At 43.2% G+C, this 25,967-nt stretch overlaps 1 protein-coding gene across 7 annotated transcripts in view; it reads right to left on the reverse strand.

The window, feature by feature from the left end:
• Positions 1-25,967, reverse strand: part of MAGI2 (membrane associated guanylate kinase, WW and PDZ domain containing 2) — a 1,196,373-nt gene that overhangs the window by 10,831 nt on the left and 1,159,575 nt on the right. For all 7 annotated transcript variants that reach the window (XM_084630708.1, XM_084630707.1, XM_084630706.1 and 4 more), the window contains one exon: positions 21,321-21,459. In XM_084630708.1, coding sequence (XP_084486834.1) covers positions 21,321-21,459 — 139 coding nt within the window. The remainder of the gene's footprint in view (positions 1-21,320; positions 21,460-25,967) is intronic.

Genomic DNA, 25,967 nt, shown 5'->3' on the forward strand with positions numbered 1-25,967 from the left:
AAAATCTGCAGAGTCTCCCTCTATGCCTCATTTATGTGCATCCCAGTTCCCGTCGTACCCTATTGCCATCGCTCCTTTCACACTCTTTATTGTTATTGAATGGCCAGATGTTGCTTCCTTTTGGATTCACTTCATGCCACTTTTAATTTTGTCCTGTATTCAGATACAAAATGGTATGTGTCCTAAAATAGATCAGACAGGAAGTCTCCCATACAACCTTGCTGAGGACCCTCTTGTGTGCCCATAGGCAAAATTCCCATTGATTTCCTTATCCTCATATACTGCCTGAGAGTTTTGCAGAACTAGGAATCTAACTTGAAAATCACTGATGTGTATGTTAAACCTAGAGATTGCTAGTCCCTCTTGAAAGGAAGAAGGAGAAGCGTTCTTTTCAAGCCCAGGAGAGGATATTATCTGTATTCTGGACTCCAGAGGATTGTACAATGAAAGAGAGACGAGACCACTCTCCTAGCCCCTGGTCTGGTAAAGGCAATGAGTTAACCGTTGCCGGTTACAAGCTATTCAAGTGATAATACTTTATTCACTTTAATAAGAAAAGCATTTTTTTCAATGTGGTCAGACTGTGGATGAAGAGCTATTGGAAGCCAGAGCAGATCTCACCCAGAGCTGAGGCAAAGCAAGGAGAGCTATAATATAAATGACTCTATAATTTAAAAAAATAATGACTTTTAAATTAGTTTTTATTAATAGCATTGACACACTGCCATAAAAGGTGTTCATAAATATGTTAATAAAATGTGTGGCATTAATGAAAAAAACTTTCTATATAGAGTGAATAATTTAAGAGATTGCTACTACACCATTAATTATATTTAAATATTAAAATGATTAATTATTGCAGCTAAAATAGGCATTAGGAAAGCTCACATTTTGACTGGTCAATAAGTAGCTGTCATTCTTAGATCTGCTTGGTTAATATTGGGGGCATGGTTTGCTGAACAAAAGTAGCCTCAACTTACAGTGTTTGGACAGTGTATGAGTTGCTGAATAAATGAACTTCCATAGGAAGCTGATCCTGCCAGGTGCTGAGTGCCCTCTGTGAGGTGCTGATCATCATTAACTTCCATTTAAGGATTCAGTTCAGCGAAGCAAGGTGTTTAAGCCCATCCCTACTGAACAAAGCACTTAAGTCTGTGCCTAAGTGCTTTGCTGAATAGGCTAGACTGCTGAACCGGGGTGTAAGAGAACACCTCTCAAGGACTAGGATACTGGGAATTGAAGGTTGACAGCAGCACCTGCGATCAGGTTAGTTGTTATGACTATCGGCTAATCAGGGTGTCAGGTTTTCTAATTCTTTTTTAGAATGTCGGACAGAGTCTCCTGCAAAAAAAGACCAGTATAATGAGAGAGAAGTCAGTAAATGGGTGATCTTAACATTTTCATATTCAGTGCATAGTTTATAAGTACAATCCAAATATTGATGGAAAGCCCAGACACTTAGAAAGCTGGGTAATGTACACAATTCCACTTGCAAAACTGTTCCAGTATGTAAAATGTTCTGTAGTCATCTTTGTTTAAACAATATGTTCCAGTAAGTTTTTCAAAATTACTAGATAGTACTGAAAAAGTGTCAGTGACCTCATGCTGCTGAGTTTTTAAAAAAATATAGTTATATTTGTTTGAAAGGTTTTCAAGCTAAGAATTACAATTTCAATGGAATTTGGATCCAGGACAGATGTAAAGAACTCAACTATCTTCCAATTGCTGTTGGCTCAGGAACCAGCAGTTGAGAAAAAGATCACAAATAAATTGGGAGAGTTTCAAAAGTGGGGAGAGAGGATCACTTTGGACTCCTGAAAACAGGCCTGCCTTTCCTTTCCAGTTGACTGGACTTGCTCTTCCTACATGGCTCTGCAAATCTCTTGGAAGCTGTTGGTTTCTAGGTGCTAAAGACTATTTTACTAAGGGGTTATCTTTGAAATTCATTATTATGTTTAATAGCTCTCAGAAGCGCCAGATCTATATCTCTTCTTCACTGAATGTGTGCTTCTGTGTTTGCACATCTGGTTGCTTACGGTACTGCATCCGTTACTAAGAGAGGTGGTGGTTGTTTATTTTCTCATGTATATCATTGAGCAAGTTGAAAAGCCAATGTTTTTATACTATTATGAAATGAGAATGTGGAGCGGATGAGTGGATCCAAGACACTGCATCCCACCTTTGAACACTCTTTAGCTGTATCACACAAGCAGTAAGTTGTGTCACTGGGGTTGTCTACATGGTATGGCAGTGCACATCAGTGGGATGTAAATTCCAATGTGCATCACTGTGTTACACACTAACTGATGCCTGTGGACCCTGCTGCTGCATGCTAAAAGTTTCCGAGTGCACATTAATGTTGTCCTGTTTCAAACAATACTATGTTAACACACACTAGGGAACTTTTAGTGCTTGCCAGCAGGGTCTACACAGGCCAGTTAGTACACACAACACATTGGTGTGCATTAGAATTCACACCCCACTTATGCACAGTACTACACTGCATAGACAAGCCCATTGTCTTTCCAGGGACGTAGCCTCCATTTTTATGCACAAAGGTGTGAAGTGTCCAACCTGAGACACCTGAAAGGGGTCTGTTCTATAGAGGTGGGTGCTCAGCACTTTCTGAGAATCAAGTCTCTTTAAGGTGATTCAAGTTGGGCACTCCAAATCACTAGTCACTTTTGAAAATTCAGACCACTGGGCCCCAGTCTGCTAGGTGCTACACATCTTAAGTGCCTCCCAGAAAACCTACATCCAGCTGAGACAGCATGAGGTGAAAGTTAGATGCCCCTAAAGTTGGCTAATTCAATTACCTACAGAGACATGGTCTGTAGAGCCTCCATTATAGGAGCTGTGCTGGGGCTTTCTGGGGAGGAGGAGTTCATGGCCTGCATGTTTACACAACATGCTCCTGGATCAGCAATGTCCCTTAAACATGGCTATCTATATACAAAGGGCCCCAGTACACATGGTCCTAACAAGAATAACTTCACAGACGTGAGGAGGAGTGAGCTGTGGGTGGAGGGGGGAGGGAAAGCATGTTTGGCACTCCAGCCCATAAGGGGTTACTGGATTCCTTCCTGTCACATGGCTGAGCTGGGTGAGGTTATAAAAGGAAAGAGGAAGTTAGTGCCAAAGAGGTTATTGTAGGGGAAGGATGTGAACTCTCCCCTCCCAGCTGATTAGGCCTTGAGTGGTTATTACCCAGTAACTGGAGTTGAGTTGTTCTGGCTTTGAGTTTGTGTTTTGGAAATATAGCAAGCAAATACAATGAGAAAAGGGCTAAGAAGAGACCTTTAGTTGGGACTTTATTTTTCCTTACAGGGTAGGTGAGTCTGGATGCCAGTTTATGTGACCCAACCACGGATAAATGCTCAAGGGTAAGGTTTGTCATGTATTTTATTCACTTTAATTTAGCTGTGAACATATACACTTGGTAGGGTACTAGCAAATCTACTGTAGCATATGATATAAAAATAATTAAGGCTTAGTAACAAGAGAACTCACTGTACAGCACTCTTATTAAATCTCTGTTCAGATGTGGAGATGGGCTGCCAATTTTTATATGAATTATAATGTGTGTGGATTAGTGAGGTTCTACTTTAATAAAAATAATTAACTTAGTCTTTAAGTAGAATTTTTCATCTTTAAGGTATTTTTTAAGCATTAATTCACCTTTACAACACACCCAGGAAGTATGTAAGTAAATATTATCATCCCCATTTTACAGATGGGTGAGGCAGGTTAGAGTGTTTTAAGTGACTTGGTCAAGGTCACAGAGGCAGTCAGAGCTGCTCTTTTGTCCAGGAGTCGTACATTCAAAAAATAAAGGCCCTATAGCAGTTCTCCGGAAGATCAGACATACTGCAACAAAACCCATGAAAACGTTCCCCCTTTTCTTTCCATCTCTCCAAATGGCATTTTATGCTTTCAGTTCTACAGTGAAAGATACAAAATTCCAATATAAAAAGGGCAATTGATCTTTTAAAATATAAAATTTGCTGTTACATAAGACAGACAATAGATACCTTTCATTTTTCCAACTGAAGAATGTTCTCCTCTCTCATCAGCTGCTACATATTTGTTAAACGCTATGGATTTGTTTGTAAAACACATTTTAATACTGAATTTTGTCCTTGAATAGTTTTTACCCACAGGTCTAAAAACTGATAGAACCTTTTGGAGTTCATATTCAAATTGCCTGATGGTTTTAGGCCACTTTTATCAACCAGTATTTTGATTCATTTAGTTAGTCCCTCTTTTTTCCACACCACAGGTTCCTGAAATTAAGTCGGTGTTGCTAGAAATAAGAGGATGGCTATTGGGAATGCAGCATGAATACGAATGAATGTTCTCAACTCAGTCAAGGTGGTCACATAAGGAAAGGGCACTGTTTCAAAACGACCCTATTGATTTTTGCTTCTCCCATCGTTGTCTGATATATGGGACAGTTCAAGTTCCCAATACCATTCAACACTGAGCTCTAGAGATTTATAAGACAGGCATTTCAAAAGAATGAACTGGATTATCTGATTAGTACTCTCAACAGGCATGAGTATCTGATGTAAGAGTAAAAAGAAAAGGAGGACTTATGGCATCTTAGAGACTAACAAATTTATTTGAGCATAAGCTTTCACTGAGTGCATCCGATGAAGTGATCTGTAGCTCACGAAAGCTTATGCTCAGATAAATTTGTTAGTCTCTAAGGTGCCACAAGTCCTCCTGTTCTTTTTGCAGATACAGACTAGCAAGGCTGCTACTCTGAAACCTGATGTAACAGTATGAGTCAAGACTCATTAGCCAATTACTGTACAAATGTAACAATTTCTAAACATGTAAAGAAGTAGACACATGTGGTGTTTACTTTGTGCTCACAGTCAATACCAGGCAGGCAAACACACAGCATAGCTTCCTAATTTTGTCATGTATTACACAATGGATAATACAGGGCTCACCACTTTAAAAAAAAAAAAGGCACTGTTCATCATTGCCACACTGAGGATCAGAAGCCCCCCCCCCCCCCCCGACATGTCTATCTAGGGTATGTGTAACTTGACTTTGATGTGCTTTCCATATCAAATTCAAGCTTGTGGGCATCCCCTTCAAGGCCCATTACTATTCCATCCTGCTCACGTCTCTGATAGTCTCCTGCCATTCCTCCTTCTGCTGCTTTGCTCCGTCTTTGTCTCCCTTCTGTCTACTCCATTTATCTCCTTCTTCCATGCTTGTCCTCTTGCCTGCTTTTTGTGCCGCACTCCTTCCTAGAATGGCCTCCCTACAACCACTCTCTCATTGCAAGTCCTTCTTAAAACTCGCCACCTATGCCGTAGGTGTCAGGTTTCTGTGTATGTTACTTGGGTCTATACACTGCACAGTGGCTCAGTGCTGCTTAGTTGGTTATCCAAATGCACAATGTTTTTTAAAAGGGATGCTGGTCAGCAAAATCCAGGGGGAAAAAGCATATCAAGACATTTTTCCTCCTAACGTCCAAAATACTTTGTGATGATAGGCATACACTTTATCATTACATGTATTCACTAGAGCAGTTTTTAATCATTTGGACATTTACTTACTTGACTGTTGGTATTTGTAGGGCAGAGGTCACCAGCCGGTTGATTGCGATCGACTGGTCGATCCTGGAGCTTCTGCCAGTCGATCGTGATCTCCGGCCACTAAAAGTCCAGTGGTGCAGCGAGGCTAAGGCAGGCTCCCTGCCTGCCCTGGCCATGTGCCGCTCCCGGAAGCGGCCAGCACGCCCCTAAGGCCCTGGGGGAGAGAGGGAGGCAGGGGTCTCCGTGCACGGCTCCTGTCTGAAAGCACTGTCCCTGCAGCTCCGATTGGCCGGGAACGGGGAACTGCGGCCCCGGGAGTTGCGGGGGCGGTGCCTGTAGAGAGGGGCAGCATATGGAGCCATGTGCTGCCCCCCCACCCAGGGGCCGCAGGGGCGTCATGACCAATTCCAAGAGTGGCGTGGGACCAGGGCAAGCAGGGAGCCTGCATTAGCCCCGCTGCGCCACTGACCAGGAGCCACATGAGGTAAGTGCCGCCTGGAGGGAGCCAACACCCCTCCTGCATCCCAACCCCCTGTTCCAGCCCTGAGCCCTCTCCCAGAGCCAGCACACCAAACCCCCTCCTGCACCCAGCCCCCCTGCCCCAGCCCAGTGAAAGTGAGTGAGGGTGGGGAGAGTGAGCGACAGAGGGAGGGGGGATGGAGTGAGCGGGGTGGAGCCTTCGGGAAGGGGCAGGGCCTTGGGAAGGGGTGGGGTAGATCCTGGGTTGCACTTAAATTCAAAAAGTGATATTGTGTGTAAAAAGGTTGGAGACCACTGTTGTAGGGCATCAGGGCAGCTGATCTTATAATTACACATGCAATAAGAAAAGTCCAGGAAATTCATTCACTTTTGTTATCAGCTTTAGATTTCACTGTTAAAGCAAGTCAGGGATTCAGCTCAATTTTACTAAGCAAGCAATTTTTGATGAGCCCAAAAAATACTGTATTCAATAAGAAAAGATTTTTTTCAAATAAATATAAAGCTATTATCTTGGCTATTAATATTGAATTATTCATTAAGCTGTTACAAAAGGTGCAAGCTGAAATGTCCTGAATATAGATACTGAAGAGATGGGTGGATTTTAAGAAATACTCTAAGTGAAATACTAATTACATTAAAATAAATAGCAGTACAGCAGTACTTTCTTAGTTAATTACCACAGCATGGTTTCTGCTTCTAAGACGGTCAGTTGATATCACACCTTGTCGCTTTTTAAAGGGACTGAGTAAATGAAGGACTAGGCAACGGAACTCTGTCCTTTGTCTGAATATAGGTCAAGACAGAAGTGATTGGAAGTTGTTACCATCTGATGACTGTTCATGGACTATGTGAACTGTTCTGGTACCTTCAGTTCATTTTCATTTTCGTAGACTTACAGATTCTAAGAGCAGACGGGACCACTGTGATCATCCAGGCTAGCCTACTGTATAGCAAATGCCGTAGAACTTCCCCAAAATAATTTTTAGAGCAGATCTTTTATAAATTATTTTGAGGAAGTTTTAAAAACATATGTTTAATAGAAGCTGAAAATTCCATCCAACAAAGGTTTTTATTTTGATGACTGACACCCTGTCTCTGTCAAGTTTTGGCTCCAAGAAAAGTTCTAATAGGGCCAAATAATAATTAGAACATCGGCAGCCACTCATCCATAGTTGAGTTACTGAGTACTACTAAATTAAGATACATTGATAGAGGATGCCAACATCTACCAGTTTTAGGAGGGAACAACTTTCCTTCCCATGCTTTTTATCCTAAAGCAACAAAAAGTAATTTGAACATGTACGTGTGTGTGTGTGTATATATACACACTATAAAGTCATGGTTATATAAGATAGTTTTCATGATGGAGCCAAGGTCACCTAACTCGCTCTATTTGTGACTATAGACTTACAAGATGAATCTGATATAGCTATATAGTGCAACTCTCTGTCTGCATGACCTCGCCTCTCAGTATCTTGAAAGATGACCTATAGTGACTTTGCCAATGAACATGAAGCAGAAGTGAGGTGTAAAATGGTACAGTTCTGATTTCCACGCTACTAAGAAATTAATTCCCTTACTGAGACCCCTCAGTACTGTCTCAGATGTTCAAACAAATCAGTACTGGATACAAGTGTAAAATCTGTTAGTGCAATGGTTTTCAAAAGGCCTCTAAAACTGTGCCAGCAAAATATATGGGTATATCAGTTTGTAGATGCGAATTCACATTTGGGGACACAAACTGGATACCTGCATTTGCAAAGGACAATCAGATGGGTAACTAACTGATCTGCATTCGCAATAACAGACTGCTGCCCTCCACCCCCCCTCCCAAATGAGACTGCATATTTTGTGAGAACATTGTTAGAGGATCTGAAATGTTGGCCTTGTCCAGTATTTGGAGGAGATTTTCAAAGGCCCAAATGGCAGTTAGGCACCTTTGGAAATCTCCCTCTCTGTTCCCAACCTTTCTGCTTTAAGTGTTTTAGATTGTTCTGCTAGTAGGCCACAGTTTTAATGAAAATATTATGTTATATGAAGTTATTATGTGAGAGACTTCCATAACTGTTAAATGTACCAGCAGAGATTACTTTTGAGATTTCTCTGATGACCACAATCAAATGAACCAGGAAAAATAAATGTTTCCCTTCAGGTATCATTTCTGGGCTGTGGCTATATATTATACATTGGGTAAGTTTGAACAAACTATGCAGTAAGACCGGATTTATGAAGGAAATAACTTGAAACTGAGTGCAAAGCTGTGCCATCTGAATCAGCTTCTTTGTGTTTGAAATTGTATTACAGAATGTTCCAACGAAAGCACAGGAACATTATTTTAGGTCAAGATATAACTTCCATCTTCACATTAACAGTATTTTGGGGAGCCAAGTACCATCAGAAAGGGGTAAAACTATTGCATCGGCTTCTAAGTACTTTGGTTACTCTTCAAGGAAAGTTGTCTTTATAGCATGAATCTTTGTTACAAATACAAGAAGCTACCTTCTCAGAGGGACATAGCTGGGCTTCTCCCACTAGTAGCAGTGGAAGTTACAGGGCTACACTCCCATCTAGGAAATTAAAATACATAGGTATTCTCTTTAGGTGATTAGGTTCTCAGCTATAAAGAACAGTCCAATATAGTAGGAGCCGCTGAACAAGCTAGTGTGTAAGAAAAAGTAGGAAAAGCCTCAGTTAAAACAGTTGCGTGAAACAAAAGCATATTAGAAAATGATAATATACATGCAGAGTTTACAAACCGTGTCTTTAGGGTGGCCCAATAAGTAGAAATATGGGGACCCATGCTTGTCACTTTTCATGCACATGGAGAGACTGGAAGGTACCATTCCTAAAGGAAGGGGAGGAACAGCCTAGGACCAATCATTAGAATTAACAGAACCAGTGACAAAGATATATTACTATTGTTAGAACAAAGAATCCTTAGTAAGTTTAGAACAGCTGAGTAAAAAGCTTATAAATACAGGAAAAAGACTTTCTGTAAAGCGAAGACTAACAAGCATGCAGTAAGTCATCATATTAGTGAAAGATTGAGGTACTATACATATATATTTGAGAAGCAGATTCTGCTGAACTGTGGAAGACATCTTGAGGTGCTTTTTAAAGGAGCTGTAACTCATAAAATTGAAGGGTTTTATTAAATTCCAAAATCATAAAGAAAATTCCTTCATATCAAAAGTCTTTATATTGGTATCAGCTCTGTCATTTTCAGTGTTAGTCACTGTGGCTGTGCTGAAACTCAAACAGTTGAGCTTCCCCAGGGCTTCTTGAAAAATGAGTCACTGCTAATTCCAGCACTTGTGTATACTGAAACTTTACATTGTAACTAAATTACAAAAACCTCTTGCCCTTAAATAACTAGCAATGTACTAAATCCCCAATTCTGCAAAGATTTAGGCATGGGGGTCCCACTTCCAAGCATTTATTAGGTCGTGTTTGGCAAGCCAGATGCCTAAAAATGCAGTCTACTTTTCATAAGACTGCAGAACTGTTTTTTAAGCAAAGTCATATCAGGAAAAAATCTTTTGTGTGAATTCATGAATTACAGCTTGTATCAAGCCCTTGAAATCACCAGTAAATTAAGACACACATGAAAAACATAAAGAGTGTCAATGAAGGTTCCTTTAAGAAGTGGATTGGACCCACTAGGAACTTGTCCCATTAAATATTTCCACTGCTCTCAGAATGACTAACAGGTAGGAATGAGGTGCCCAGGTAGCACTTCCAGGACATGCATATGGTGTTGTGTGCTGGGAGTAACTGGGAGGCAGGAAGGGGATTAGAAGTTCTCGTCAGAGAAACAATCCTGTTGGAAGCTGGAAAAATAGGATCTGTAAAGCTGGAGGAAATAGGGCCAATGCTGACCACATGAGAGAAGAAAAAAATCTGAATTTGAGTAACAGTCATGCCTCATTTATTAGTTTGTATAAATAATTATGTTCATAACTCTAACTGCAGAAAAGAATGGGCAACTGACTGCCTGCAGCCGTGAAGGAAAAAGGACTGTTGTGACCCAGTATCTCTAATCAGTGATTGAAAGAAATCTGAGAGAGGTTTCAGCTAACTCTCAGTATGGAAGGGATGGCGATCTCCTTGGCATGGAAATATAAATATCGTGCTACTACATGGGCCATAGATAAATAATGGCACAGCACATCGCTGGGGCTGTAGTGTCAATAGAGAGCAGATAAGTCACTCGGAGATGTGATTCAGCTTTGCCTATAAAGCTGAGCTTTGTAGCGGAGGATGGATCCATGGAAAGAAATAACTTAAACTAAAATGGTGGGTAGCATCTTTTCCTATCAATAGGGCCCTACCAAGTTCCTGGTCCACTTTGGTCAATTTCACGGTCATAGGATTTTAAAAATTGTAAATGTCATGATTTTAGCTATTTAAATCTGAAATTTCACGGTGCTGTAATTGTAGGGATCCTGACCGAAAAAGGAATTATGGGGGTCGCAAAGTTATTCGAGGGGGGATTGCGGTACTGATACCCTGGTGGTGGTGGGACTGCCTTCAGAGCTGGGCAGCAGTGGCTGCTGGCAGGGAGCCCAGCTCTGAAGGCAGAGCCACCGCCAGCAGCATCACAGAAGTAAGGATGGCCTGGTGTGGAATTTACACCTTTACTTCTGTGTTGCTGCCTCAGTCAGCAGCTGCCCAGCTCTGAAGGCAGCAGCGCAGAAGTAAGGGGGGCATGGTATGGTATTGACACCCTTATGGCTGTGCTGCTGCTGTGGGGTGTGGCCTTCAGAGCTGGGCATCTGACCCATAGCTGCCACTCTCCAGCCACCCAGCTTTGAAGGAAGCACAGAAGTAAGGGTGGGAATACCGCGATCCCCCTGCACCTCCCTTTTGGGCCAGGACCCGCAATTTGAGAAATGCTGGTCTCCCCTGAAATCTGTACAGTATGGGGTAAAAGCACACAAAAGACCAGATTTCATTGGGTGGGGAGGGAGACAGATTTCATGGTCCATGATCCATTTTTCACGGCCGTGAATTTGGTAGGGCCCTACTCCTGAGTGAGAAGATGAGGTAAAGATTTCTCACTGTGAACTTCTTAGGTGATCTCAATTGAAGTCGGACAGATACTAACTCTAATGTTTTCAGAAGAGGAATGGGCAGTAGCTGGGAGACTTACACTGATATTAATGGGAGTGACACCACAAAATATTAACTTTTAATTTAAAAATATTTATTTTGATTTATCTGCACCCCTAGGTGGTTATATATTATTTATAAGAACACATAAAAACGGTCAATATAATTCATCATCCTAACCCATCACCAGTGAAACCCTGCCTCCCCCAAGCACATCCCCAAAATCATTTTCTTTTATATAATTGCATGTATAGAAGTAGAAACTTTTAAAAAGTTTATTCTTTAGTCTACCCTATATTTTTAATGTAATCTTCCAGGACATTGCATTTCAGTAAGAATCTTTTTTTGTTGTAAATAAGGGCATCTTTGTTTTGGAGGTAGGCACCCAACTCCAGTTCCCAACTTCAGATGCCTAGGGTATGCTGCACATGATCATTAGATGAAAAACTGAACTACTTGCAAAAAACATGAAATCAGAAACTGAAATTAAAGTTCAGGAGGTAGGAATTGTTTAAACTGTATACTTCCTGTTGCAAATTCTAGGACAGTCATTTTTAAGTCATTCAGGGCCTGATTCATCTTCAATGGAAACTGTCTGGGGTCGATAGAACTTACAACAGAGTTTTGCCTGTGCGTGGAAGTTGTATGTGTAACCCACAATTGGAGTTTGGAAGCTCTTGGAACTCTGGACTGAACTTCTAGGGGGACCTACCCTATGTACTACAACAGTAATGGCTACCAGAGCCTGCTTACACCATTTCCCAGCATGCTTTGAGTCAGGAGTGGGGACAGAATAGAGTGTGGGACTCCGTAGGGAGATGTAGACAAGTAGTTTTCTGGGCCAATGATGATGAGCAGGGGCTGCTCAGCCCCTCGGTGGGAGGAGTCAACCTTAAACTCAGAGACAGAGACTAGTTTTAGGCCTTGTCTACACTACAGAGTTTTGGTGACAAAAATTATGCCGCTTTAATTAAACCGCTTTTGCATATCCACACTATGCTCCTTGTGTTGGCAGAGCACATCCATACTAGCAGCTCTTGCATTGACCCAGAGAGCAGTGCACGTGGGTAGCTATCCCACTGTGCAACTGGCAGCAGGGTGCTTTGGGAAGGATTTGCAATGCCTTATGGGGCAGGTACAGCATCACATGATACAGGTTTCTTAATCCCATCGTTCCATGGGCATTTTACCAGATACACTGCAATTGAAAAGTGGCTGGCTATGTGGGAGCGAGACAGGAACAGTGTGTGTGTTGGGGGAAGTATGTGAGAGATGGTGTGTTGGTGGAGGCTATATGTGAGAGAGACAGAGTTTGTGTGGGGGGAGAGCGTGTTGGCATGCTGTCTCTTTACGTTCAGACATCAGCAACCAATGAGACATCAGTGACCTGAGCAACCAGAGGCAGGAGAAGGGGAACACCTTCCCCCCGCCCCATCAACCCCTGGCTCTTCCCAGCACAGCAGTCTCCTCCGCCCAACCCCACCCACAGCCGCCCAGTCTGCTGGCCACTGTGTTCCTAGTTCCGGGGAGAGCAGGATTCTACATTGATGGTTCTGTGATTGCTTCCGAGTTCTCCCACAGCATCCTCAGCAGCTCTGTGAGCTCTCCACGCTGAGGAATGTCAAAGCTTAATCTGGGAGCTTTGAAAGGGGAGGGGCACGTGCCTGAGTAGCTAGATGCAGGGTAGCGGCATTAAAACAGTCAGCAGAGCAGTCCCGGCGGCCATTGTGGGATACTGGGAGAGGCCAGTTATGGCAATACAACGAACGGCAGCATCTACACCAGCGGTGGGCAAACTTTTTGGCCCGAGGGCCACATCGGGGTTCTGAAATTGTATGGAGGGCTGAGTAGGGAAGACTGTGCCTCCCCAAACAGCCTGGCCCCCTCCCACTTCCAGCCCCCTGACTGCCCCCCTCAGAACCCCCAACCCATCCAACCCCCCTGCTTCTTGTCCCCTAACCACCCCCTTCTGGGATCCCCTGCCCCTAACTGCACCCCTGGGATCCCACCCCCTAGCCAACACCCCAGCCGCCCAGGATTCCCACACCTATCCAACCACCTCTGTTCCCTGTCCCCTGACCCCTCTCCCCACCCAGAACCTCCACCCCATCCAACCGCTCGCTGTCCCCTGACTGCTCCCCTGGAGCCTTCTGCCCCTTATCCAACCCACCCATTCCTAGCCCCCTTACCATGCTGCTCAGAGCAGGAGGACTGGCAGCCACCCCCGCCCCCAGAGTGCTGGCAGCACAGCGAGCTGAGGCTGCGGGGGGGGGGGGGGGAGGAACAGCATGGGAGTGCGGGGGTGGCTGCCAGTCCTCCTGCTCTGAGCAGCATGGTAAGGGGCTTAAGTTTGCCCACCTCTGGTCTACGCTGTTGGTATGTTGCGTTAACTTTGCTGCAAAAAGCTGTATGCGTCTCATCGAGGTGGTTTTATTTTGTTGGCAAAGCAGCAGTTTTGCTGCCAAAAGTAGCTTTGTAGCATGTACACCTCCACTGTTTTGTCGGCAAAAGCTGCCTTTTGCCAACAAAACTGTGTAGTGTAGACAAGGCCTTACTTTCAGTGCTGAGGTTTGAGTTAGCTGGGAGCTGACAAAGAAGCAGAAAAGCTCAGAGAGTCTCTGATTAACTCCTACTTCCCCAAAAAGAGAGTCTTTGAACTGCTGTGGGATCTAGTGCCTGGGTCAGACAGTTCAAGCTCTGCAGAGATCAGCATCCAGAGTGGCAGTAATCCAGTTTGGCCCTGACTACTGAGAGCCAGCAAAGACCTCTATGGGACACCAGACTAGGAAGCCAGGATAGGATCCTGTCCCACCAAGGGGTGAAGACACTGTAAGAGGATGTTTTTCCATGTGTTTCAACTGGCCAATTTTCACAGTGCTACAGTACTCATCTCCGGACTCACCCTCAGCATGCTATGTGCCCGAGACGGTGCCAGGGAGGGTGATGGGGGATGGAAGCATGGTGAATGTTGGGGCATGGGCAATTTATTGAGTTGTTGAGGGTTAGTTCTTATTAGTTAACCTTAACTCTTTCCTTTCTCAGATCCTATTTTCCTGCTCCCAGTAAAGTCTCCCTTTGTTATACTGTTATTTTTAGGTGTGTCATTTCTTTGCTGAGTGTGGATGTACTTTATTGTTTCTTATGTACTGGGCTTTATAGTCCTTGCCAGCAGTGGTAACATTATTCCTTTCCCCAAGGGACAGCAGGAGGCACCTTGGGTGGAGGCACCAGGCACCACAAAAAAAGAACCCAATATGAGGAGATGAGAGAAACTACCCCAAGTAGCAAGCACTGAGGTGGAGGGAGAGGCTACATATGTCTTCAGCAAATCACAGGAATGATGTATCCACATTAAAAAATGCAAAATCAATAGAAAGTAAAATATTAAAGCTTGGCTTGAAACCAGGAAACAAAACAAATTAGCATTCTTCTAAATCCCAGGTGTAACAAGCCATAACCTCTTCAAATACAACATTTTATACTAGTAAGCCCTGCTTCTTAAGGATGAAATTCACTGCCCCCATCCTCCATGCAAGAAGCTTTAATAGGTGGGCTTTGGGAAGGGAATTTTGCACTGGTCGGAGGGATGTAATCCACTCTCAAACAATGAGCAGGCAGAAGGACAGCTCAACAGTCTCCTCCAGCAGCTACTCCAGCTCCTTGGCTGGTACAGCACATCCTTGTTCACTACAACTGTGCCTCATGGAGGCAATAGTCATGCCCTGCTCAGGTGTCAAACTCTCCCTATGTGGGATGCAGTGAATACTGACATCACAGCTGTTTTCTCCTGATCAGTAGAATCATGGTGCTTTCTTTGCCATGGGAACTTCTGTCCCTGCACATGTATGTGAATTTTTGCTCTAAATACTCAACTGAATGGTGGGTGACTATATTTCTAGCCTCCTGCAATTTTTTCACATAGCTATGCTCACTATTAGAATTCAGCAGAGTGAAGGTTTAAAAACATGTAACAACCTTGCAGATTCTGGGCTGGAATGAGGGGGGGAACCTGTTACTAGTCTTCAAATACATTAAGGGTTGTTATAACAAGGACAGTTATCAATTGATCTCCATGTCCACTGAAGGCAGGACAAGAAATAATGGGCTTAATCTGCAGCAAGGGAGACTTGGGTTAGATAACAGAAAAACTTTTAAAACCCTCCCATTAAAATCTATGAAAATGAACTCATTGCAATATATGATTGTGATTTAAACCCCAGTCCCACAATGACATCAAGGTGGGCCAACTCCCACTGACTTCAGTGGAGCTCTGTGCTGGCCGTAGGGCTGGCTGTGGCCATAGGGAGGTATAAAACTGCAGGTTACATTACAATTACATTACTAGAGTGTGTGTTCAAGAATTTGAGTAGACAATATAAAAGACCAAAAAGCAGCGTAAAATCCCAGTGTGTGTCTGTTGTGCAACTGCTCAGAAACAAGAAAACAAACAGTTGAATGGTCCATAATTCACTGGCAATATAATCCAATTATTGGAGCAGTGTCATTGATAGGGAAACAGTTTGAGGTGTATTTCAGATTATTCTGTTTACTGTAAATCACCATTTTGCCATGTTGGTAATATTCAGCTATAAAAAGTCAAGTTTGAAATACTTGTTTATGCTCATCTATTTTAAAGTAGCCTTGTATAAAGGAAAACTCCAATCAGAAGAGACTGCAGACAGGATATAGATGGAATATTGGCAATTCCTGTGTGCTACGGTAGTGCTGCGGGGATTCTGTGAGACCTTCTTATGTGGATTTCTAAAAACAAACACTAGTTGGTCCCCATGAAGAAACATAACAGCAATGATAAATGGTATTGTTCTCTTTCGTGCCTCCCCACCTCGTTTTCCAGAGGGCTGTATCATCAGAGGTCATTCACCCCTTGTAGAGCTCTTTACTGAGTGGCGGGATTGTGATTTGTTACTAGTTTATCTGCTACGTTTCCATTTTTATTTATTTGGAGACAATTTTAATACATTTTGCCCCAGATTTTTAAAGGTATTTAGGGGTTTCTGCACTCAGCATCACAATGCTTAACTGATTTAGGAATCTAAATCTCATTTTCATAAGGAATTTAGGTACGTAGAAGTCTAAATCCCATTGACTGTTGATGGAATTTAGCCTCCGAAGTGCCAGCAACACCTAAATAGCTTTAAAAATCTGGGCCTTTGTCTTTAAGGCTCTCTACCTACCGCTACATTTGAGATCTTATGCACAGCACAGATGTGACTCTTATGGGTGTTTTGAACATACAGCCAAGTCTTTAATGATATGGGTGTCAAGATTTAGGTTCCTAAACTGAGAGGGCCAGATTTTTAAAGGTATCTAAGTGCTGAGTGGGATTTTTCAAAAGCAACTACGTGCTGAACACTCATTGACATGGCCAGATTTTTAGAAGTGCTGTGCTCCCAGCTGCTCCCATTAAAGTCAACTGGGCCCGTATTTTAGGGGCTTAAATATGGATTTACAAGCATAACTTTAGCCATCCATTTTTTTAAAAAAATCTTGGCCTATAATTTTAACCTGGGGGAATTAATGAAATGTTATGCATAAATGATTGAGAAATGCGCGGTCCTGTAGTGATGGCAGTTTGTGTAATGAAGACCTAGCTGCAACTGGCTGTTCTTGGTCCTGTGAAGTGCTGAATGCCCTGCATCCCTAGGGAAGGCAATATAGCAGTGCGCTGAGCATCCTCTGGAGTCCATGGGGGTGTTGAGCGTGGTCAACACATTACAGGATCAGGCACCTTGACAGTAATTGTAGTGTTTCTTGTTCTTGAAAAACAGCCTTGCTGGGAATTTGGAGGACTTGACAAACTATTTGTTGTAAAGTATGACACTGGCGTTTTTCAGACTTGGAAGAGGGTGATGATACGTCTCTTTTTGTGGAGGCTCAGTCCCTTTGGCTGTCCCTAGCTTCAGCAAACATGTTCTGAGGTCTGGAGTGGAGATGTAACATCTGCTTTTTTTAAGCTTCTTGTGGCACACCCTGCTGTGAAAGCAGCTACCATTTTAGAGCATTAATTGTATCCCTGCCCCTTTCATAGGTATTCTGATAGAACTCTTTGCGTGACCATAGGTTTTGTGGCTGCATTTAGGGATTTTTTTTCTCTCTGAAATGGCAATTCAGATTTTGGTTTAAAGCAAATTCAGCATCCTCTGAGATGAGATAGAAGATTTACTTCCTCACTTGGTTTTGCCTAGCATCACATCTCAGACAGTATTTTCCGAGATGCACTTTTAGGACCAGATCCTCAGCTGATGTAAATCGGCATAGTTCAGTTGACTTTAGCAGAGCTATACTGAGTTACATCAGTTGATCATCTGGCCCTTAATTTTTTCACTTAGTGCTCTCATCTTTTTATTTGATGTTCTATTCTTTCACAGATAACTTTCTTATCAGTGTTAATTTTTATTTTGTCTGGACTGAAAGCTGCTTTGATTGGTATCACTTAAGTTCTTGGTATGCCTTAGTTTCAAATTTTTTTTTGGTCTTTTGTACTAGAACCTCTCTAGTTCTGCTAAAGGCACAATCGTCCTGTAAATCAAAAAGGATCTTTTGCATATAAGGCAAACCCAGAATTTTCAAGACTAAGTCAAGAGACTTGAATGTAATTGATTCACAGACTGGGATACCCACCAGTCTTCCTAGAAGAGGCAGGTTTCTTGACACTATGATGACTATGTAGTGCCAATCTTTAAAAAAGGGAAGAAGGAGGATCCTGGGAACTACAGGCCAGTCAGCCTTACCTCAGTCCCTGGAAGAATCATGGAGCAGGTCCTCAAAGAATCAATCCTGAAGCACTTACATGAGAGGAAAGTGATCAGGAACAGTCAGCATGGATTCACCAAGGGAAGGTCATGCCTGACTAATCTAATCGCCTTCTATGATGAGATTACTGGTTCTGTGGATGAAGGGAAAGCAGTAGATGTATTGTTTCTTGACTTTAGCAAAGCTTTTGACATGGTCTCCCACAGTATTCTTGTCAGCAAGTTAAAGAAGTATGGGCTGGATGAATGCACTATAAGGTGGGTAGAAAGTTGGCTAGATTGTCGGGCTCAACGGGTAGTGATCAATGGCTCCATGTCTAGTTGGCAGCCGGTGTCAAGTGGAGTGCCCCAAGGGTCGGTCCTGGGGCCGGTTTTGTTCAATATCTTCATAAATGACCTGGAGGATGGTGTAGATTGCACTCTCAGCAAGTTTGCGGATGATACTAAACTGGGAGGAGTGGTAGATATGCTGGAGGGCAGGAATAGGATACAGAGGGACCTAGACAAATTGGAGGATTGGGCCAAAAGAAATCTGATGAGGTTCAATAAGGATAAGTGCAGGGTCCTGCACTTAGGACGGAAGAACCCAATGCACAGCCACAGACTAGGGACCGAATGGCTAGGCAGCAGTTCTGCGGAAAAGGACCTAGGGGTGACAGTGGACGAGAAGCTGGATATGAGTCAGCCATTGTTGCCAAGAAGGCCACTGGCATTTTGGGATGTATAAGTAGGGGCAGCAAGCAGATCGAGGGACGTGATCGTCCCCCTCTATTTGACATTGGTGAGGCCTCATCTGGAGTACTTTGTCCAGTTTTGGGCCCCACACTACAAGAAGGATGTGGATAAATTGGAAAGAGTCCAGCGAAGGGCAACAAAAATGATTAGGGGTCTGGAACACATGACTTATGAGGAGAGGCTGAGGGAACTGGGATTGTTTAGTCTGCAGAAGAGAAGAATGAGGGGGGATTTGATAGCTGCTTTCAACTACCTGAGAGGTGGTTCCAGAGAGGATGGTTCTAGACTATTCTCAGTGGTAGAAGAGGACAGGACAAGGAGTAATGGTCTCAAGTTGCAGTGGGGGAGGTTTAGGTTGGATATTAGGAAAAACTTTTTCACTAGGAGGGTGGTGAAACACTGGAATGCGTTACCTAGGGAGGTGGTAGAATCTCCTTCCTTAGAAGTTTTTAAGGTCAGGCTTGACAAAGCCCTGGCTGGGATGATTTAATTGGGGTTGGTCCTGCTGTTGAGCAGGGGGTTGGACTAGATGACCTCCTGAGGTCCCTTCCAACCCTGATATTCTATGATTCTATGACTTTAGGCTATTAAGAAACATTTCTTTTCTCAATATCTACTGGCAGAAACAGAGTTGATGTTTTATTTTAATGAAAAAAGTCTCTTTAGTCTCGTTACTATGCAACAGCACATTCTTGGTTCAAAAACAATAACATTTTTACTGGTTAGTTTGATGTCCTCAGGAGCACTTTGTACTCAAGCTTCCAACGTCCAAGTTTTCTTTGGGGTCATTTTTACCATCGTTTGGAAAAAAATATTTCTTTTTCTGAGGTTTTCTTAACTACTCCTGAGGTTGCACAATGGCTAGACAGATGTTCTTCACAACTGGCTGACGGAGAGTGTTTAATAGTGCCCACTGCGGTGCTTAGTATGGGGATGACAAACCAGTACGGAAAATGTAGAAATTGATCTGAGCCTTTAATCAAACCTAAACCTAACAGTTTTGGGAGCTCAAATAGATTTTTTTTACATTTAAAAATACTTTACATTTTCCTATCTGGTTCTGTCTGGAAATGACACTGTAAATGCCAAAATACCACTAGAGAGGGTGAGGGGTATGGTATTTTTGGACCAACTGGTGTCAGGAGGTAATGTAAGTCTCATGAAAAAGCCTTTTCTTTTGAAATTTCAGGTCCTATTCTATATATCTTAGTGGTTCAGATATTCCAGACAAGTATCTGAATTTCTGATTATTTAGCCAAACCCCCTTACCTCATGTTTTACTTATTTTATAATTACAAAGGCCTTTGGTTATTTTAAATTCTTGTTGCTTCAGGTTAAGGTTCATTCTGAACTTTCTACTATTTATTTTACAGAATTTATCATAATGTATCATCAGTCCTTGCCTGCACCCTATGTCTTGCTGATGCTATTCAGTTATATATTTCTGGAGTGCTAGGGCTTTTAGCTATCATGTTCCTTGTCTTGGCATTGCTGTATTTTACTTGGAGATACTATAGTGGACTACAACAGATTTTTAAAGCTGATTGTTAGACTAAACTTTGCTTATCAAGGCTATTAGCTTATTATTTATTTTCTTAAAGCTCTGAGATTTTATTAAGGGGTCTATATAAGTCTGCAGTTCTTATGTTTTTCTGCATTGTATGTAATAGTTCATACCACACATACATATTGGTGGTAATGACTTCAGAGGAATCACTATGGACCAGAGGGAAATAAAATTAATTTGTAAACCTCTGTAAGGACCTAAGTCCTGCAAATACTTATGAACAGGCTTACCTTTACCACTTTGAGTAGACCCATAGATTTCTTATGGTGGTAAATTTAAGCATGAGTAAATGTTTTCAGGATTTGAGGCTAAATGTGCATTGATATATTCGCATACGTTTCAAGATATCACTAAATACATACTTTTATAACATACACCATTGCAGCCTGTCAGGTAACTAATATGTTTCAATATTTCCTAAAATTATACACACTTTTTAGAAGCCTTTTAAAAAGTTGGAACAGAAAAAATTCCAAGGAAATACAAACACAAAACAAAATTTAAAAATAATATTAAAGCGGCCTGTTACAACTTCCAAAAGAGCAAATACTGTCTCTTTATTCAGAATTGACTTTCGTTACGTCATCCATGTAAATTCTCAGTTGTCTGATAAATGAGAGAGCCTAAGAAATAAATTGTAAAATGAACATTATGGGCTCACTCTTGCACAACTGAAGTCAGTGGGAGTTTTGCCATTGAATGATGGGAGGGGGTCAAGCCCCTATGTCTCCAAATGTACAGAGAAATACCAATAGAAGTGTATTAGAAGAGACTGTTTTATCAAACAAGATGATAAGAATGCATCAGCAACTCCTAGCACACTCAGAGATGTCGCTAAAGAGTTCAAAGTGCTCCTACCAGTAGATATATTTTAAGCATTGCCTATACAGGGTTGGCATAGTTGAAAATGATGTGTTCATATCTTCCGCACCAGTACAAGAAAGCACTCAAGCACATACTTAAGCGCTTTCCTAAATATGGGTGGACTTATGCACATGCTTAAGTGCTGGGACCTAAATGTGTAATTGATACTTAGAATACAATACATGTAATTTAAATACACACACACACACAGAAAGAAAAATAATGAAAACCCACCATATTCCGGAACCTGGCCTGTTCCGCGCTTTAATAAGAGCCGCACTCTCCTGCCACCAGACTTGATTAGCTCTATTGCTCTGGCATGTGTCATGTCCCTTGTACTTTCCCCATTGATTTCAATTATTTGATCCCCTACCTGTCAGGTAAGAAAAATATCAAGTCAGGCAAAAATTGCAACAAAATGAACATTTAAAAATATAGGCATATTCAGTGGATCACAGGTTACCTGAATGAAAGGCAGACATCAGGGTACATTTGTTCCTATCTAGCTGAAGGATATTATCACCAGACTTAATAACCCATAGAATGGATTCTGAGTATGGAATAGGATGTTGCTCATCTTTTGCTAAAATTCATGTATTGTGGTAGTAACATGTCTCATGCCTTCTATACAAGAAAGGTTTTTTTGAACTGCTTGATGTGCTGGAGTCACTGGGAACTTTTAAATCTTTTCTGTGCTTTACTGGATTGATTATCACTGAAAGCGGTTCTGTATTGGCTTGTCACACAGGCCCCTGAAGTTCATGGTACAGGTACACTGGCCTCTCAGTGCTGATATCCAAATCATGTTCAGTGAGCATCATCCCATTTTAAAGTACCATTTGAAGTGCTAATGTTAAGTAAATTAGGAAAGTTTGGTGTCCCAAGCTAATTATTTTGTAGGTTAAATAGAAACATCATGGTAGTTGTGAGATCATATATTGAATTGTACATTCATAAAAAACCTGCCCTGCTCTTTCTAAAGGATGAGCTACTACAGCCTAATGACCCGAGAACTATACTGGGACCAATGAGTTCTAATTCTAGCTCTGTTGCCACTGATTTGCCATTTGACTGATGTCCACAGTCAGGTTCATTATTATTTCTGTCAGCCTTTGTGTCCTTTTCCATAAAGTGGGGCAATTTACTTACCAGCCGCACAAGAGGTGTTGTGGGGATTAATTTGTTCATGTTTCATGTTCTTTTGAAGCAGTTGGGTTATTTAATAATTAGTTTTATTAAAGGAATCTGTCACTACTCAAAATTGAAACGTGGATGCAAATTGGCATACATTTCACAGCCGTTTCTAAAACATTAATTTTTTCTCTTGCCTGTAGTATATTAATCTTAGCAGTAATGGGGAAACTATAAGAGATTTGTACCTAGGGTTTAATTCAGGTAAGTGGATACTTATCTAACTTCTGAAGATCTTGAGGCTCCTAATTGGTGTAGGGCTCTTTGTTTTGGCCCCAGCCTGGTGCTCTCTGGCTGGCTACCAGCAGCTCTGTTTTTTAGCTTCAGCTGCCTTGACTGGATCTAGTATCAAGTCCTGCCTGTCCTGACGTTTGGTGCCTCAGCCCTGGTCTACACTAGGAGTTGAGGTTGAATTTAGCAGCATTAAATCGATTTAACCCTGCACCCATCCACACGAAGAAGCCCTTTTTTTCGACTTAAAGGGCTCTTAAAATCGATTTCCTTACTCCAACCCCGACAAGGGGATTAGCGCTGAAATTGGCCTTGCCGGGTCGAATTTGGGGTACTGTGGATGCAATTAGACAGTATTGGCCTCCGGGAGCTATCCCAGAGTGCTCCATTGTGACCGCTCTGGACAGCACTCTCAACTCAGATACACTGGCCAGGTAGACAGGAAAAGGCCCGTGAACTTTTGAATTTCAATTTCCTGTTCGGCCAGTGTGGCAAGCTGCAGGTGAGTGCAGAGCTCATCAGCAGAGGTGACCATGCAGAGCTCAACAGCAGAGGTGACCATGATGGAGTCCCAGAATCGCAAAAGAGCTCCAGCGTGGACCAAACGGGAGGTACGGGATCTGATCGCTGTATGGGGAGAGGAATCTGTGCTATCAGAACTCCGTTCCAGTTTTCAAAATACCAAAACATTTGTCAAAATCTCCTAGGGCATGAAGGACAGAGGCCATAACAGGGACCCGAAGCAGTGCCACGTGAAACTTAAGGAGCTGAGGCAAGCCTACCAGAAAACCAGAGAGGCAAATGGCCACTCTGGGTCAAAGCCCCAAACATGCCGCTTCTATGATGAGCTGCATGTCATTTTAGGGGGTTCAGCCACCACTACCCCAGCCGTGTTGTTTGACTCCTTCAACGGAGATGGAGGCAACATGGAAGCAGGTTTTGGGGACGAGGAAGATAGCTCACAGCAAGCAAGCGGAGAAACTGGTTTTCCTGACAGCAAGGAACTGTTTCTCACCCTGGACCTGGAGCCAGTACCTCCCAAACCCACCCATGGCTGCCTTCCGGACCCGCCAGGCGGAGAAGGGACCTCTGGTGCGTGTACCTTTTAAAATACTATACATTGTTTAAAAGCAAGCATGTTTAATGATTAATTTGCCCTGGCATTCGCGGCTCTCCTGGATGTACTCCCAAAGCCTTTGCAAAAGGTTTCTGGGGAGGGGAGCCTTATTCCGTCCACCATGGTAGGACACTTTCCCACTCCAGGCCAGTAGCACGTACTCGGGAAACATTGTAGAACAAAGCATTGCAGTGTATGTTTGCTGGTATTCAAATAACATCTGTTCTTTCTCTCTCTGTGTTATCCTCTGGAGAGTGATATCATTCAGGGTCACCTGGTTGAAATAGGGTGCTTTTCTTAAGGGGACATTCAGAGGTGCCTGTTCCTGCTGGGCCGTTTGCCTGTGGCTGAACAGAAATGTTCCCCGCTGTTAGCCACGTGGTGGGGGGAGGCAAAATACGATCTTGGAATGTGCTATGTATATAATGTTAACAACAAGGTTTACTGTGAAAGAGTGTACCCATTGTTCTATAAAATGTCTTTTTAAATACCACTGTCCCTTTTTTTCCTCCACCAGCTGCATGTGTTTCAAGGATCACAAGATCTTCTCCTTCCCAGAGGCTAGTGAAGATTAGAAGGCGAAAAAAAACGCACTCGCAATGCAATGTTCTCTGAGCTCATGCTGTCCTCCCACACTGACAGAGCACAGACAAATGCATGGAGGCAGACAGTGTCAGAGTGCAGGAAAGCACAAAATGACTGGGAGGAGAGGTGGCGGGCTGAAGAGAGTAAGTGGTGGGCTGAAGCTCAAATGTGGCGGCAGCGTGATGAGAGGAGGCAGGATTCAATGCTGAGGCTGCTGGAGGATCAAACTAATATGCTCCAGCGTATGGTTGAGCTGCAGGAAAGGCAGCTGGAGCACAGACCGCCGCTACAGCCCCTGTGTAACCAACCGCCCTCCTCCCCAAGTTCCATAGCCTCCTCACCCAGACACCCAAGAACACAATGGGGGGGGGGCCTCTGGCCACCCAGCCACTCCACCCCACAGGATTGCCCAAGCAACAGAAGGCTGGCATTCAATAAGTCTTAAAGTTTTAAACTTTTAAAGTGCTGTGTAGCCTTGTCCTTCCCTCCTCCACCACCCCGCCCAGTGCTTCTCTCCTCCACCACCGCTCCCAGGCTACCTTGGCAGTTATCCCCCTGTTTGTGTGATGAATGAATAAAGAATGCATGAATGTGAAGCAACAGTGACTTTATTGCCTCTGCAAGTGGTGATCGAAGGGAGGAGGGGAGGGTGGTTAGTTTACAGGGAAGTAGAGTGAACCAAGGGGCGGGGGGTTTCATCAAGAAGAAACAAACAGAACTTTCACACCGTAGCCTGGCCAGTCATGAAACTGGTTTTCAAAGCTTCTCTGATGCGTACCGCGCCCTCCTATGCTCTTCTAACTGCCCTGGTATCTGGCTGCGTGTAACCAGCAGCCAGTTGATTTGCCTCAACCTCCCACCCCGCCATAAATGTCTCCCCCTTACTCTCACAGATATTGTGGAGCACACAGCAAGCAGTAATAACAGTGGGAATATTGGTTTCGCTGAGGTCTAAGCGAGTCAGTAAACTGCGCCAGCGTGCCTTTAAATGTCCAAATGCACATTCCACCACCATTCTGCACTTGCTCAACCTGTAGTTGAACAGCTCCTGACTACTGTCCAGGCTGCCTGTGTATGGCTTCAAGAGCCATTGCATTAAGGGGTAGGCTGGGTCCCCAAGGCATTTCAACATCCCCAACGGTTATTTTCTGGTCTGGGAATAAAATCCCTTCCTGCAGCTTTTGAAACAGACCAGAGTTCCTGAAGATGCGAGCGTCATGTACCTTTCCCGGCCATCCCACGCTGATGTTGGTGAAATGTCCCTTGTGATCCACCAGAGCTTGCAGCACTATTGAAAAGTACCCCTTGCGGTTTATGTACTCACCGGCTTGGTGCTCCGGTGCCAAGATAGGGATATGGATTCCATCTATGGCCCCACCACAGTTAGGGAATCCCATTGCAGCAAAGCCATCCACTATGACCTGCACATTTCCCAGGGTCACTACCCTTGATATCAGCAGATCTTTGATTGCGTTGGCTACTTGCATCACAGCAGCCCCCCACAGTAGATATGCCCACTCCAAATTGATTCCCACTGACCAGTAGCTGTCTGGCGTTGCAAGCTTCCAGAGGGCTATCGCCACTTGCTTGTGACCTGTGAGGGCTGCTCTCATCTTGGTATTCTTGCACTGCAGGGCAGGGGAAAGCCAGTCACAAAGTTCCATGAAAGTGCCCTTACGCATGCGAAAGTTTTGCAGCCACTGGGAATCGTCCCAGACCTGCAACACTATGCGGTCCCACCAGTCTGTGCTTGTTTC

This window comes from Lepidochelys olivacea, assembly GCF_965140295.1.
Source record: "Lepidochelys olivacea isolate rLepOli2 genome assembly, chromosome: 1".
Taxonomy (NCBI): Eukaryota; Metazoa; Chordata; order Testudines; family Cheloniidae; genus Lepidochelys; species Lepidochelys olivacea.